Raw genomic sequence first — 17,507 nt, forward strand, 5'->3', positions numbered from 1 at the left:
ATTTGAATGTGTATATTCTTTAAAATCACAAACGTTAACCTCTTAATTTTTGCTTTCTTTCACTTTCCCGAATATTTTGTATGGGTGGACATTAACCTTCACCTAACGCAGATCAATCACCTTCATCTGAACTTGCGTCCGCAGCATAAATATGGGGGAAAGGGTAGCAGTGTTCCTGTGAGGAACTGCCATAAAACCTCAGAAGATGCTAGTTTCTGGCATCGCACAGAAATGCAGAATTTGATTTTTCCCTTACATCGACTCTAAAGAAATTGGTCTCTTGTGTGCTAACAAGTTCTTCCTATAGAAAAGCATCTTGCTGACAGCCAATCAAGTTCTGTTTCTGTAAAATTTGCTGTGAAAAGACCATTTCTCATAGGTATGAGCTCTTCCCACCCGATAACCATGCCAGGATACCGTTTGCTCTTTGGCACTGCTAAAAATATGAGCTATACCTTCCCATTGTGTTCTGTATGTGGAATGTTGATCATCTGACCAAGTTCACAGACTGAAGCATCCTGGTTGACTGCCACGAGAGACTACACTGATTTTTTCTTTTTATCCTAACGAAAGAAATGCTACACAAAGAGAAAATTAATTATAGAATGGTTATGGCCCTATCAGCTAAGCTGCAAGGGACAGTGGTTTGGGCACTGAATAAAAGTTACGGAGTCAAATATCAGCGAAGCCACTTTTCCAGATCGTTCAATTACTTCCCGTGGAAAGGAAGATTTGGAGATATTAAATAGAAATAGTTGCCCAAGGTCAGATTTTCAAACAAGCTGCCTTCTCAGAAAATAACTTGCTTGAAAAAAGAGTCCATGAAACCTGGCAACATCATGAGTTTGGCAGAACAAATGGGAATGTCTGAATCCAACACACATCATTTCAGTACCTCTGTTTCCTTCTTGACAAGTGGCCAGCAGTGAGAAATATCTTCTCCCTTATTCAGAAAGATAGGGGGAAAGATTGGCATCTGAAAAACACACTTGGATATGTTACCGAAATATAAATTTCAAAGGAATTATCCAGCCATTACCATACTGAGCCTGAATATACATATACATACACCAAGATCGTCATCAAGATGCTGAGAATTGATGTCTTCCACCTCATTGATTGGCTCGAGTACCTGTGGTCAGAATGACCTGAATCAGGCTAACCCGGGTCCTCAGCACATTTTATGTCTATGCTGATGTTATCTTAACACATTTCCATCCCTCTTAGATTGGTACTCCGTTGATTGTTGGGTTTGAAATATAATCTCTAACTGGTGAAACACGGCAGTAGGATTTATTGAAGCCACTTAAGATCTCTCCATGATTTCCTGTACTTGTGATCCTGCTTTCTTGTTTGTTTTTTAACCACTTCAGTGATACCAGCAAAACCTAAAACCTTAGTAAGCACTGTACGGATACAGTTCTCCTGCTGAGAACTCATTCACGCAAAAACAACAGATACACATGCTCCCACTTACCCTTTTTCCTTATTCTTTCAGAATTCTAGTTGGACATCAAAATATCCATTACTTATAAAATATTAAAAAAATTATTTTATAGCATTTCAAAGGCTTGAAAGGAACGGTTACTGGTAAAGCATCACTAGGTTTTTAGCAATATAGATTACAAAAATTCCCTAACTCCTGTTATTTGGTTTTATTGAGCAGCAGTGACTCTTGCTGTCAACACCCTCACGAGGAAAACCACTATGACAATAACTTCAAACACGTACCTTTTTCTCTCAGAAATATAATACTAAATTGATTGTTAGAGAAGAATCACATACTGTCAATTTTAGGAAGCATAAATAGTAATTTAAATATTACAAAATATACGCGATAGTTTCCTTTTTATTCATCCGTGGCAATATTTATATTCAACTAACAAGTTATTCTTAAAAGATATATATGATTTGTTTAACTTAAATTTTACCACCACATAAAATTGAATCCACCCTTCCACCCCCTCTCCCCTGCATTTCCCGCTTCTTCCTTGAAACAAAATAAAAGAAACAAGGGGTCAAAACTCTTTGGTCATGGTGTCCTAAGCAGTAAGAACGGGTGTGATGGTCATGCACAGAAGATTGCGACCCCAAAGTGTGGTGAGAACTCGTTTGAAAAAACTTAAGAAACACTAGTTTGTTAATGGGCCTTAATTTTGAGAAAGATTGGCATTTAATGTACTAAAATATGTAAATGCGTCCGTCTGAATGTTTATTTCTCATTTTCTAGGGGAAACAAACATACACGTGAAAAGTTACTTAAAAATAGTGATTGCAGTGGCTGTGAGGCCCCTGGTCCTGCTTTCTTGAAAGCAGTCATGCTATTTAGCTATTGATTCCTTATTCCTTCCATTGTCACAGTGAACCCTGGTCTCCTCCAATCAGATCAATGATGCAAGGACACATGTCCCTAAAGTCATTTCTGAAGGAAATGTTTTCTGCTGGGAAATCCAAATATATCCTAATAACTTTCTCTGGAGTCTAATGATTGCTTAGTATAAACAAGACAATATTGAAGAGAAATTCTTATAAAGCCAATGTAGCAAAAATATTGGTATTGATGTAATGTGGACGTCCAAATTAAGCATCACATTTGCATTCATTTCCTGTCAAATCCTTAGAAACTTACAAAGCAACAGATGTTCTTGACGAATATGATACTCGATTTCTACATTACTAGCACCAGATCTTATATTATGTGATTGAACATGATTTTTATAGCTGTGAGCTCTCATACAGAAGCCAAATGTGGACAGAAAAAAAATAATAACGTCTTAAATGCAAAAATTAATAATAAAAGGCATCAAGGGATTACATATAAAAGAGATAACAAACCAGTTAATACCGAAATTATATCATATAGTAAAACTCTCGATATTTCTGTAATTTATATCCGTATAATGTGTATTATTTCAGGTGTCACCCATAAACTAGTAAAATATTTACATCTTAATATCTTTTGGATTCAAAATAATCCGGGATAAATAAGTGTCTTAATTGCAAGGATACAATTAATATACATTTTACGTTGAAGTTGCCCGTGAGTAGGCACAGCTTCCCATGGGTTTTCCGGGGAAGCACTGGCATTCCATCCCGACAGAGAAGACACGTAACAGTTCTTTATCTCAAGACTGAGTCGACCTCCCTCTCCGTGTGGACCTCACGCCATCCTGCGCACAGTCATATGGCGGTGTCCCAGAACACCGTTTGCTGCTTAGAGTAGGGTGGAGGGCTGTACTTCTTTGCCCCTGCATTCTTCTTCCAGCTGGGTAGGATAGGCATGCTATCCTGTTTGCAAAGGCCTTTTTCCGTTTTCTGTCTAGCTTTTATTTCCTTGCACAAGCAACGCTTTTTCTCAATCATCTCAAGCATTGTATGGTCTCCATGAAACCACTGCATGCATGCCACCTAGCAAAAAAGAAAGAGTGAATACAGAAGCAAAAAAAAATGGAACGAAAGCAATCGTGTTGTTGTTGTTGTCGTCATTTTTTTTTTTTTTTTTTTTTTGCACCGTGCTAGTCGTGGTTTTGAAAAAATGTCAGCTGTTTCTTTACCTTTGTAATTCTTACAAAGCAAAATTGACGTATGGGGACTATAAATAAGTTTTGTGCTTGACTTTGTGATATAATTAAACAACTATTTGGGTGAGAAGATTTTTCTGATAAGTTTCAGGAGCTCACAGTGTAGAGATAACCCTTTCTTTTTTAAAGCTATTTGCCTTGTATTTACCCATGACTTTTATGTTGACTCCATTGTCTTCTAGGTGTCTAAGTTCAATTATTGGAACTGCTTTTCAGTGAGATCTGATATGAATATGAGATGTTTTGAAGATTTTAAAGAACATTTTTGTTCTTGAAATAAAACTTTTTTTTTATAAAAAACATACAGAATTAAGATTTTTCATAATTCTACCAAAACAACTTTGCTTATGCATCGAATGCTTGGAATTTAAATGCCCAAATAATTTTTTGCAAAGAATTTTTTCCATGCTTTTGATGCTTCAGCAAATGTCTAATTAGAATCATTGACCTGTGCCTTCACGCTGACCCAGGCAATTTAGAGAAACAGATTCCTGGGGTCAGTTATGTGCCAGGAGATGGTTCAGAGCTGACTGTGTACGGATAGACATAACATATTTCTTGAAAGATGAACATTGCACCCTGGTAGGTATATGTGGTCATGTCCTCTGGTAAATCTTCTTTAGAACAGAACTACCGAGTTGCATCTGCCATACAAGGAGAGGAATGTGATCGGGCCACCAATCCAGCATGAGGAAGCTGTGTCTAAGCACATCTACTCTTTGACTTTAAGGGTTAAAATAGCTCAGCTGGAGTCACTGTATTAGATGTTACAATTTTAGCATAAATATCAGCACCAATACTTATATAACGCTTACTCTGTACCAGATCCCATGCTACATACTCTGCGTAATTTCATTCATTCATTCCTCACCATGATGATGCTTTGAAGTAAGTGCTATTCATTAATCCATAAAGATGACTAACATGAGACTTAGAGAGATCTAGTGATGTGCCTAAGCTTACAGAGCCAGCAGATGTCAGAGTCGGGATTGGATCCCAGGAGTTCATTCCTAACACCTTGCCCTTAACAACTACACTATACTGACTTTCAGCGTACATGTACAACTGGGAAGGATCGGGAAGATAAATGAGCACAATGTTCTCAATGTCCAGGTGAGGAAGCCACGGCTTCAAGAAACTGCACACGTTGCCCAAAGCCAGGCAGGTAAGTTTCTGGTGCGAACAAGGCAAGACTGAATTCTCATGATTCGCAATCCTTCATGGAGACAGCAGGATCTAGAGCTAGAAGACAAGAAATCAAAGCCTGGATGTATCAAACTCCTCCCTGCAATTGTACTTCCTGGTGTCTTTATCTGAATAGCTGAATGGATCCTATTTCAATTCCAGAAGTCGATATAAGGGTTAACTTGGATAATGAAGGTGAAGTCATTTTTCAAAACACTAAATCATTGCCTAAGTATTGTCACTGCCGCACTGACAAACACGTGGGAGTTTTTCATGCCTGCTCTCTGCCAAGCGTGTGTGAAGAGCTCTGTGTATGTTACCCTGAATCCTCCCAGCTACCCCGAAAGCTAGGATTTATCTACCCAGTACAAGTGAAAAAACAGAGTCTCAGAAAGTAGATCGAGAAAGTACATCTAGGTCTCAGATTACTACATGGGAGACAGACCTCTACCAAACTTGGATCTGTCTGACTCCACAGTGAACAGTCTTTCTACTACAGCAGGCTCAATCTACTGAATATTATCTAGAAATTGTAATAATAGTTACTGGCATAGGTACTACCATATCCGGGTGCTACTCAAAAAATACAAACATATTTATGGCTTTAAGGAGGGAATAAAAAGTGTTTATCAAATAAATCCAAATCAACGGCTTGGATTTGGAGTCCAGAAGATGGCACTCATAGATAAATACCTTGCATATTTGTGCCTAATTCGATACAAAGTTCCTTGAAAGAATGAGCCATGTTTCACAGCCATGGGTATTTTCCTTTTAAATGAAATTCTAGATGTTTATTAAATAGGTTTAACCAGATAATAGGTTTTAATCTAACCAATAGGTTTTTGCACCAGCAGAACATTGCCCAAAATGGCTTGGAATTTTTTCAAAAGATTTCTAATATTTTAGAACTTGATAACCCATGCAATAAAAATACAGTAACTCTATTTGGGTGGAAATACAAGCAAAATTTATTGAGTGACTATAAACTCTTAAAATGGAATTTATAACATAGAATTCCCAGAGGGGAAGCCCCAAATTTTATCCATTAGCAGACCCAACATGCAGAACAGAGTCATTAAGCTCTCAATAAAAGTTTTATGAACGAATAGAAGCCACCATCATTGAACAGTGTTTGTTCACCCTTGGAAAGCTCTCCAGATAATTTTCTTCTCAGTAAAATCTCACTGGGTCTTACACATTCCAATAAAACCACAAAACCTCCAACTTCTTTAAGATAGGATATTTACATCACTTCAACATTTGCATTGTATTTACTTCTCCCCACAAATTGGATAGTATCTAATCTCGTTTAATATTTAAGAGTGCGAATCAGTACATGTCACTGAAAAATAATATTTTTCCTAAATTGCTCTAACAACAGTATCTCTAATATATTTCAGAGTTATCGTTACATTTTACGCATGTATAACGCATTACATTACCTATAAGTGTGTGTTTTCTGCCAATTAGAAGTTTATACTATATAAGTGTGTCAATTTAAGAATAATCCATTCTTTAAAAATCTAAAAAATAAGTTTAAGAATAAAGGGTTACAAAGCATGATTTTCATGTTCTTTACATTTTTATTTTAAAATAGTTAAGTGTCCACTTGATTGAGCTAATGGTTTCAAATATTAATAGAAGAAAATCAACTCCTTTTTCTCAGACTGGCTTTTTAATATTAAACTATTTTCTTTTGGTGGCCAGATGTATAGTCAATACAAATTCTGCGAGAAAGCACTTGTCAGTACATGAATGAAGGCTAGATATTTTAAAGAGAATTTAGATACACGGTATTAGAAAATAGCCAATTCAAAATTTTTTAATTTCAATATTTTAATGTCTGGCAAAGAATGCTATAGAATCATCTCATGTTAAGTTGTTGTCAAATATTTTTTTTCTCATTTAAAATACCCAAGAAAGTTATTACTGTGTTAAGATGAGATAAATATTTGTTAAATGTGATTCATTTGGTGGAAGGTAAATCTATTTTCCGAGTTTACGTTTAAATAGCATCTGTTTTTCAATATTTCTTTCTGGAGGGTGCACATTCTTTTTAATTCCCGACATTAAACTCCAATGTTACCACTATGGCAATTTACATGGCAGAAAACATGTCTAAAAATTACATTTCACTCTGATAGTAAGTAAGATGCTTCAATTTATTAGTTTGTACATAGCAAATAACATGTTAAGTATTTATAGGAGGTGTGTTAAGAATACTACCCATAAAATATTTCATGATTTGTCATGAAATTCTTCAAGACCGGTTTCAATTTAGCTGTAAAATTCCATTTCACTTCAACCTGGAGTTAAAAGAACTCTTGGGTTTGATTTACAACAAGCATACATTAGGAGACAATTGTAAGACAATTGCTCAATTAATACGAATCTCGTTACATCTCTCGGACAACATGATCCGGCAGAGGTAATATTCTTGGCTAATAAGTTGAGGCAGATAAAATCCAGTGAAGTCCCTCCTCAAGGAAGGGAAACATAAATCCTCATCCCTTAAGAGCAGGCTACATACAGTGACTTCTTTCCCAAGGATACAGTATGGAAAGAAAGAGGAGGGTAACTTAACCGTGGGAAGCTCTGGCAAGCACTATACACAGCACACCAGTCATCGACAACGGGAAGTCATGTGGACTGTATGAACCCTTGGTATGATGTGACGAGAAAGGCACATTGCCTCTGAGCTCCTCCTCTCCGAAACCCGTTAATCCCAACCTAACCATGAGAAAAACACCAAACACAAAATGAGAAATACCCTATAAAATGCCAGTCCAGAAATCCTCAAAACTGTTAAGATCGGCCAAAATAAGGGAAGTCTGAGAAACCATCGCAATCTAGAGAAGGCAAAGAGACATGATAACTGAAATTGACTAGTGTGGTATCCTGGAAAGGATCCTGAAACAGGTACGTAAAAACTAAGAAAATCCAAGTAATGTGTGGGCTTTAAAAATACGGTTTCAATACTGATACGCAGCAGCAATATAAGATATTTTAAAAAGGGGGAAACTCAGTGTGGGGCATACAGGAACCCTCTGTGCCCTCTTTGCAGCCTCTCTGTAAATGTAAAACTATTATGAAGTTCAAAAGATATATTTTTTAAAAATCACCTGAAGAAACCACATTCATTCCAAATGCTAACTGCAGCTTACCTTGCAATGTTTTTAGACGGAAGCAACACGCTATAATGGAAAAAGTTAACTAACTTGATTGGGATCTTGATTGTTTTATCATACTGAAAAGTCATGTAGTTCTCTGAAGTTGTATGCCCTTCCTATATACATTGTATATATATTGGTACCTAATTCATATACACATAGTATATATATTTGTATATGCTTTATATATATTATGTATATTGGACATACTTTATATACACATTTCATGTATTGCCACATACATCATACTTCACATGGTTATAGGAGGCAATGAACAGAGGCAATTGGATTGGGAAATTGTAAAACCCCAGACACTGTTAATGATCTTATCTACTGATCCTTCAACGCATGCAGAATAACATAAATGTCAAGGAATCTTTAATTTACTTCAATCATTACTTTCTCTAGGAAATAAACTAAGCACTTCCTGATATTGAGTATATTTTATCCAAAGACCAGAAGAATGATGATATGTCAATAATAAATCTCCATATATTTATTTAAAATTATTCAATTTCCAAAATATGAAAACCATAAAGAGATTTTTAAAAAATCTGAAATAAGCATTTCAACGTTAGCACTTCAACACTAAAATGGATACTGGAATAAAATTAATACAGGTAGGCATAGCTCCATTGGCTTGATTTTTTTGTGCCTCATGAGTTAACATGTAAAACAAGCAGTAATTTACCAAAGACTTAAAGGACCAAGCACTGTCGAGCAAGTGTCTCGTTGGCCTTGGAATTAAATGTAACCGTGACTTGTGAATAAAATTTAATTTCTTAAAACAATAGACCCCACACCAGCACTAATTTTCAGATGCTCTCAGGAAAATAAAAAATCAGTTCCATGTTTCCTCACTCTGAGCCAATTTCTCCACCTCCCGTAACCCCTCTTATGGAAAATCACCATTTCCAGCACGGGGGCTGTAAACTTCAATCTGACTGAAAAAGAAGCTTAGAGTCACCAAATTTCTTTGCATGTTCTCTTTACCCTGCAGAAAATTGCCCTGGGAGAGCATGGATGGCATCGGCGGGGCAACAAGGAAGGGAAAGTGTGACTGGAGAAAGGAAAGCTAATTTTTCAGGAATTATGGGAGGCAGTGAGCCTGCTGCCTCCATGCATTCCCTTATCCATAGGTGGGTGTCCTGAGGTCAGCCAGAGCTGTTAGTGCTGTCATTGAAAGTGTTCTTCCTGTCCTTTGGAGTGAGCAAAGAGATGGAAACTCTAAAACATACATAAAAAAATAAACACGTAAGTAACTGTGGCTTTTTTACATCTAACGTCAAGGTAACCGTCAGTGGTTGGCAACATACAACCCACTTCCCAAATACAGCCCGCTGCCTATTTTTGTACAGCTCATAAGCAAGAATTTCTGTTTTGTGTGTTTAAACAGTTGAACAAAACCAAACGAAACCAAAAAAAACACAAAAGAATGTTTTTTGACACATGAAAATTATATCGAATTCGAGTGGCAGTGTCTATGAACTTCTAATGGGCACCCGGAATGTCCATTTGTGGACGTATCATCCGTGGCTGTGTTCACATTATAAAGCAGAATTACACAGTGGTGACAGAGACCATTCGTGAGGCTCCACAAGGAAGTTATATTGCTTTCTTTCTGATATTACAAGAATTAAACATATGTATAAAATTCTCCTAACTTTAGATTTTGATGATATTATTTGTAACAATAGCATCTTTGGCCTATCTTTAGCTTTTTTAATAGTTTTTTGCTTCTATTTTTTTTTTCCCATCTTTAATTCTGATCTATTGATTGGGTGCTTCTTAAATTATTCCCTTGTCCTCCTCTCTCATTTATCAACAACTTTGACTCAGAACCTCTGCTTTATGAAAGAATTATTAGACAAGTGTATACCTAAGGCTTCTATGGGAACTGCAGATTTTACTTTGGGTGCCAAAATTTCACTTAAAATTTTTTTTAATCTTTATTTTTGAAAGAGAGAGACAGAGTGTGAGTGGGGGAGGGGCACAGAGAGAGGGAGACACAGAATTCGAAGCAGGCTCCAGGCTCTGAGCTGTCAGCACAGAGCCTGACGCGGGGCTCGAACTCACGAACCGTGAGATCATGACCTGAGCTAGAGTCGGATGCCCAACCGACTGCACCACTCAGGCGCCCCACCAAATTTCACTTTAAAATCAGATATATTGATAAAATGAGAGCCACATCTTGGTTTCAGACCTGCTTTTGAATGCAACATCATGGGCATACACCAGCTCCACCTTCTTTTTCTAGATCTGCAGATCCCCTTTATGTATAATCTCTGATCAACTACTAGGCATATGAGAAACATCACATGTTGTTATTTCAAGCCATGTAAGCTATTTGGTTTTATGTATTTGTGCTTGCTTACATGGTCAATTATGTAAAACTCACTAATCAAAAAACAGCCTTACAATTCCGTGGCTTTAAAGACAAAATAGAGGGGCGCCTGGGTGGCTCAGTCCGCTGGGAGTCCAGCTTCGGCTCAGGTCGTGATCTCGTGGGATCGATCCCCGCCATCAGGCTCTGTGCTGACAGCTTGCTCAGAGCCTGCAGCCTGCTTCAGACTCTGTGTCTCCCTCTCTCTCTGCCCCTCCCCTGCTCATGCTCTGTCTCTCTCTGTCTCTCAAAAATAAATAAATGTTAAAAAAAATTTTTTTTAAATAAATAAATGATTTTATTCCACTTCGGTTCAGCTGAACTCAGCAATATGCCAAGTGTACAAGGTTAAAAAAAAATTATTTCCTACAGTTTTTGAACCTTAAGAGCCATCCGACCTTAAACTCAGCCCTTGATTCCATGGGAGTCACATCCTGGATGTTCTGCAGTTGAGAGCATCTTTCTCAGACTCTAAGGTCTTTGAATCCTTGGGGTCTCAATGATTCATATCCTTTGAATGGTGAGGTCTCAGCATCCTTGGCCCTTTGGCTCAGGTTAGGGACCAACCCATGCCCCCCAAACATCGGTATGCATTTGGCATCCCCTGAGAGCTTGTTAAAATGCACATTCTTAGTTAACATCCCCAGAGTCCGACTCTAGGTTCTGCGTGAAGCGGGGCTCAGGTAACGGCACTCAAATGATCCAAAAAGCGTTTAATTCTACTTCAGAAATGCTTCTCGAATCTGTCACCTATATTCACATTTCCAACGTCAGTTTCTTGATTCAGTTCCTGAACTATCGATATGGCGTCTACTGTTGCATGTACAGGTCACTTGTAATCCTGCAGCCACACTTCTGCCCAAGTACTCTTGGTGAGGCCCCCACAAAATCATATTACGGCTCCCCACTTCCTCCAGAAAACAGTCAATGCCCCAGACACACCACAGTGAACTTCAACATTGTCTTTTCTGGCTAATTATTTCACTCCATTGTTTACTTTGTACTCCCGTCGTACAGGCTATCATAACTCACCCAACACCACAGGCACAAGAGTTGCTTCCATTCTTTAAATCAAGGTATTTCCCCATTCTGGAATTCTCTGCCTCTTTGAACCCTTATCTTTCATGTGAAATCTGATTTATGCTTTTAAAGTCCAGCCAAATGGACTTTTTTGGATTCTTGCTAGAATCCAATCCATTCTGAGATCCACTATGAACTCTGATAGCCATGCTTGCTTACTGCTGGCACAGCATTCATTCATTCATTCATTCATTCTTGAAGTCAGTAGATCTCCTAATGCTATGAATATCGTATTAATTACGAGTTTTGCACAGGATTCTGAAATTCTGGAAAACAGAAATCCTGTTTATGTTATTTTGGTAGCCCTAGAATCTTAAGTCAGTACCCTCAAAGAAGTATCATAATAAATAAAGTTTCTCTGAAATAAATTTTAAAGCGACTAACCTGAGAAGTAGATTTTCTACTTGTTTTTTCTGGTTATAAAAGTAATTTATGCCTATTTTAGCAAATATGGATTATAGTAATTTAAGGGAAAAATCAATTGTGATACCACCACACAAAACGTTAAATATATTTCCTTACATATAAATCATATATACATAATTATAATCATGTATATTTGTAACCACTGTGTATGAACCTAAACATACAAATTATTTTTAACTTATGATTACACTATATATAAAACTTCATCTCCTTGTGTTTTCCTCATTATTATAGTTAGAGTTGTAGACGCTTTTTTCAAGACATGATAACAAAAACAAATTATTCATTATGAATACCTTTACTTTGGTTGGATTTCATTTTTTAAATGCTGTAAGTCACGTTTCAATACTTTATGACATTTTCTTACAGAAATCCTCTCAAAAAGTAACTCCCAAGTCAAGCATCAGACCATTTTAAGGCTTTTGATGCAGATATAGCCTCCTGGTCTTCCAGAAAAATTAAACCATTTTCCATTCCCATAAGCAGTGTGGGATTCATACCCTACTAGCACGGGTTGTGTTACCAAAGACACAAGCAAGCAACAACCCAAAAACCCTATAAATGTTCTGTGTCTAGAAGAACCCTTTGATTTCAACATTTGCTAGTATTAATAGTGAGTTCAATGAGATTGCATATTTCCAAAACTTTTAATAACAGAAAAGTTGATTCATACCCTTAGTTTACTTTTTTTTTTTTGATCTCTAATGAGGTGGTATTTTTACTTACTTTATATTATATATATATTATATTATATATTTACTTACTTTATATTTTTTAAACAATTTTAAACAGGTATTTACATTTTATTTATCCTAATTATTTCCAGTGTCTGACACTTTATAGTCATTTCTGTTATTACAGACAGATGTTTCTAATTTTTCCATAGTCAAATCAATTGATATGTTTCAAAATGCCTCCATTTGTTATTCTTTAAACCCCCTGCCTTTTCAATAATCTATAAATATAATGATTTATATTTTTCAAGTTTATGGCTTCAGCAAACTCTTTAATTCCTATTTTACTTAATTTATTTATACTTTTCCTCGTCACTGAAAAATATGTTGCTTAGGAAGGGAAAAATATATTTAAGGTGGAAAATGAGACAAAAGTTAAAACAATGAAGAGACAGATTTTACTTTTTAATTCTTCATGAGCTAAGAACCTACATTTATTTATTACAAGTATTTAATCAACTGTTCAAGCATATATTTGTTAATCATAATGGTTTAGTCACATTTTAAATTCTGCACTTCTGTCTTATAATGTCATTTTACAAGGTAGTAGCTGGAGTGAAACACTCAATCGTTTATATATATATATATATATATATATATATATATATATATATATCAATTCTACCTTAAGGAAAATAATGTCTAAGTGAAAAAATTGTTCTTCCCCTTTTCAAATTGCCCTGGTGTAACCATTATCTTCTTGAAACATAAATCTACATGCATACTCACATATATACCTAATCAGTCTTTTCCAAGGAAAAAAATTTTCATTTTTCTGCTTCAGATGATGCATATTTTGGACAAATGTAGTCTTCCAGGTTGCAATTTATTACAATGGTCTTCTTAAGTGTTTCACTTAGGAAAATATTTAACAAGTATGTCTAAAAGAATCATTATATTCCCTTAAAAGAAAATAAAAATCTGTTTTGAAGCCTGTCTAGAAGTCTATCACAAGGACATACACATCCACACAAAACACATATACATATGTACATTTCATATATATTCCTGAAGATATATACACACACATTTTATATATGTGTGTATAAAATTATGTATCATACTTTTGTGTATATATGTACTTGCATGTTTTTGCATATATATATATATATATATATATATATATATATATATATCATACATCTATTATTAAGTTGTTGAAAATTTCTAGGGATCTCCTGGCTATCATGTTGTTCAAAAAATATAATAATAAAAGTTTTGCTGAAGGAATATATGTGTCGATAATATCACTGAAGAGAAAAAATGGTGACTACAGCTGGTAAAATCTCATGTCTTAAGATTATTGATTGAACTCAATGAATGATTTAAAACACTCTTGAATGATTTTCAAAAGTTCTAAAATAAGTTAGCAAGTTGTATTCACCTTTGGTCATGTGGCTTTGGAGCAAAGGACTGTCCCAGTCTCAGGAACAATCATAACATCAACAATGTAATAAGCAGCAACCGTGATTTCTTGTGCATAAACCCTGTTCCAGACTCTCAGCAGGCACTTAGCATATATTAATTCTTTTAAAGCTTAATCATTCTATAAGCATGTCTTATTGCTATTCTTTCAATGATAAACTGAGGCTTGAAGAGGTTGAATAGTATCTACAGCATCATATTCCTAATAGAAGGCAGAACAAGAATTGGGATTCAAGACCTAAATACACTAATGTCAAAGTCTATGCCCTTCTCATTACACCAGATTATCCCACAGCTAATTGTGATTAAAGTGGCCCAAACTGGAAACAACATACGCGCGCGCGCGCACACACACACACACACACAGAGTTATCATGGTACTTTCACTTCACATAGTTAATGACATGGGAAAATGTACTAGATTAAATAAAGGTGATAAAGTTTGTTGCTGAAAGATTAAAAGGTTAGAAGATTTATAAACTATCAAAACTTTAGCGGAGAAGTGAAACTTTGACCTTATTATTTGTCATATTTGCCATTTCAGTCATCACCACCACCCTCTCATCATGTTATTGAAATCATGCACACAGTAACCGAAGTGTTTCCTCTCAGTGGGCAAGGCATCATGTGAACATTCACTTGCTTCATTTCACGCTAGCCTCACAATAACCCTGTGATCACCATTTCCAGATGAGAAACTCAAGTTCGCAAGAGGTTAAAGATCACTTAGCAGCCCCCGGAGACAGACTTCACACTGGCTGTGAAAGGGAATTAACAAGGGAGCAGAACACGATAATCTCCCTCCCTGGGTCAGACCTTCAGTCCACCGTGCATGTTCCTTGATCTAACCCACAAGAATACACTCTTAAGGCCTTGGAAAATTGTCATTTGATTATCTTTAACATCCCAGAGTTGAACTGCAAGCCTAGTTCCTCTCTTCTCTTTGCTTTATCTCCCTTTTGGCTTCCTTCTTAAAGATACGATTACTGAAACATTTAATGTAAATGGATGGGGCATCCTGATTGGAGATGTGTCCAAGTGGACACAATTTCCGTAACAATTTCAATAACAGTAAGAATGACGATTTGTTACTCGCTGTATAAACATCCATCTCATCTCCCTTCCAAACCTCTTACTCACTGGCAGGACTTCCACACAAGTACGTGCTGAGCATGTATTATTACCTGCTACGGGCACTGCCTCAAGCCAAGTCCCTCCCTCTGGAGATAGTTTTCTGGTTGTTTCATCAACCACACTGCAATTCATTTCAATAAACACCTTTTTTCTCCCTTTCATGGTAGCAGACAATGTAGTAATCCTTCTGCACACACGTCTGCTTCTCTACGTATATTCACAAGTATGGTGAGTTACTGGTATCTCTTGAATGAGCGGCAGGAATGTTAGCTGATTCAATGAGTTGCATTTGGAGAAAAAGCCCAAGGAAAAAAGGTGCATCGTGGAGAAAGGCCCGGGATGCTAATTGCATCAAGCCATCATTTTACAAATTCTTCGCTGTAGCCAAATTTTAGAGAAGAATAAAATTTCAACCTGCAGAAAACGGAAGGTTTGAAACATTGCAAATGCATCACGTTTCCATATTACAAGATGACAACTAAAAGCAAAAAGCAAGTGGTCAGAATTGGGTGTTAACTTTGTATCTCTTATGAAGACACGCAAAATGCAAATTGGCAATTGTACGTAATTTAGTGCCTGTTTCCTGGTGAAAGTCTTGTCAAACATATAATGGAAACCTCTCTAGTTCATCTAGATGTGAATGACATGGTATTTGCATCTTTATACAGGTACACAGGGCATATCTACACATGTAATAAGTGGATTCTTCTGTGCAAGGATACAGAAAAATGGCTGAGACACGATGACAATATTGTATGAGAAATAATTGATTTTTGATATAATTCTCAAGCGTCTGAAATTTCCTTAAAGTTGCTGTATTAAAATGTATATAAAGTAGTGAAGGACATCTAACGTAAGCCTAAATGATATATAATGTAATATATGACATTCATATATCAAAATGCAAGACGAGGCTTTTCAGAGAAAAGCTGATTCATGTCACATATAAAAAGTATTATGTCAGGGCACGTGGGTGGCTCACTCGGTTAAGCATCCAACTTTGGCTCAGGTCATGATCTCACGGTTTGTGGGTTCAAGTCCCATATCGAGTTCTGTGCTGACAGCTCAGAGCCTGGAGCCTGCTTCCGATTCTGTATCTCCCTCTCTCTGCCCCTCCCCTGCTCACACTCTGTCTCTGTCTCTTAAAAATAATTAAACATTAAAAAAACTTATGTAAAAAATTATGTTTATGTCCATAGGCAGAACCATGCATACTCTTAAAAGTATATAATATGATGTAATGTAATAGAATAATTAATAACATACTTATATTAGATAATATATAATTAATACATCAACCACAATAGAATATGTAAAATATTATATAATAATAAAATAATTTAAAATAACATAAAATATATAAATATATTATACAAAAATACATATATTATTTTTGATTCGGCTTTGTATTATTTTATGCTCATAAAGTCTTTGCCCTTGGAAAGTAAAAAGGCTATTAAAAATTGTGATACATTTTTCCCAATTAAAAAGACACAACATATTTCTCAGCAATTAAACCTAATAATGACTACAGATACAATTTCAGCTGTTAATTGATTAAACTAATTGTTTGTAATAAAGGGAAAAAAAAACCCTCTGAGCAGGTTTCAGAATTAATTTATGTTTTTAAATGAGCAAGAAGTTTATAAGTAGAATGCCTTAAAGAGACATTCCCTTAAGGAGCAAACAGTATTAGAAGATAAAATTCAATTACAAGAAGTGTATTGATGTTTTTCACTAAGTATATTCTCTTAATCACTTACATTAGCATTAATGTAATTTCAAGTTTAATTTCATTACAAAATATTGGCTTTTAATAGTGCATATGGACTTGACCACAGATAAATTAAGGAGAGTCACATCTCAGTAAACATTTGTTTTATCTAGAAAAAGAGAGGGAGTTTCACAGGCAAGCAGAATATCATAGTCCTCAAGGAACAGACTTTAATAATAATCTCTGGAATAGCTTACAATCATTTTTAGTTCTTATAACTTTGAATAAAGCTGGGAAAGTACATAAAATATATTTTTTTTCTCCACCAGAAAGCATTGCCCAATATGAGCACCCCTCTGTTATAAAGGAGAAACACACTTCTGATCCCAACAATTCTGAAGCCAGCCTTGTTACTGACTATCTCCGGGCAAGTCAGTTCACTCGTATTGGCCTCAGGTTAGAAAGAACCACAGGGCACACGGTAAAATGCAGGGCCGCATGGGGCTCATAGCTGTATTTCATATAAAGTGCACGATATCTTACATTTTTGAGCCGATGTGAAAAAAGGAAAATCAGTAGATTGCATGTTAAAAGAGAGAAAGAGAGGGGAAGGGGGAGACAGGTGCCTCTAGATTTTGGGGTTCTCCTGAAAAATCAGAGAAGCCTGGCCACAGT

General features: G+C 36.0%; 1 protein-coding gene across 1 annotated transcript in view; it reads right to left on the minus strand.

Moving 5' to 3' along the window:
• Positions 1-575: 575 nt before the first annotated feature.
• The window catches only part of NYAP2 (neuronal tyrosine-phosphorylated phosphoinositide-3-kinase adaptor 2), a 264,307-nt gene continuing 247,375 nt past the window's right edge, over positions 576-17,507 (minus strand). Inside the window, 1 exon segment of the mRNA XM_019445749.2 lies at positions 576-3,408. Coding sequence (XP_019301294.1) covers positions 3,181-3,408 — 228 coding nt within the window. The 3' untranslated portion in view covers positions 576-3,180.

This window comes from Panthera pardus, unplaced genomic scaffold (assembly GCF_024362965.1).
Source record: "Panthera pardus isolate Hobbes unplaced genomic scaffold, ASM2436296v1 HiC_scaffold_10, whole genome shotgun sequence".
NCBI lineage: Eukaryota > Metazoa > Chordata > Mammalia > Carnivora > Felidae > Panthera > Panthera pardus.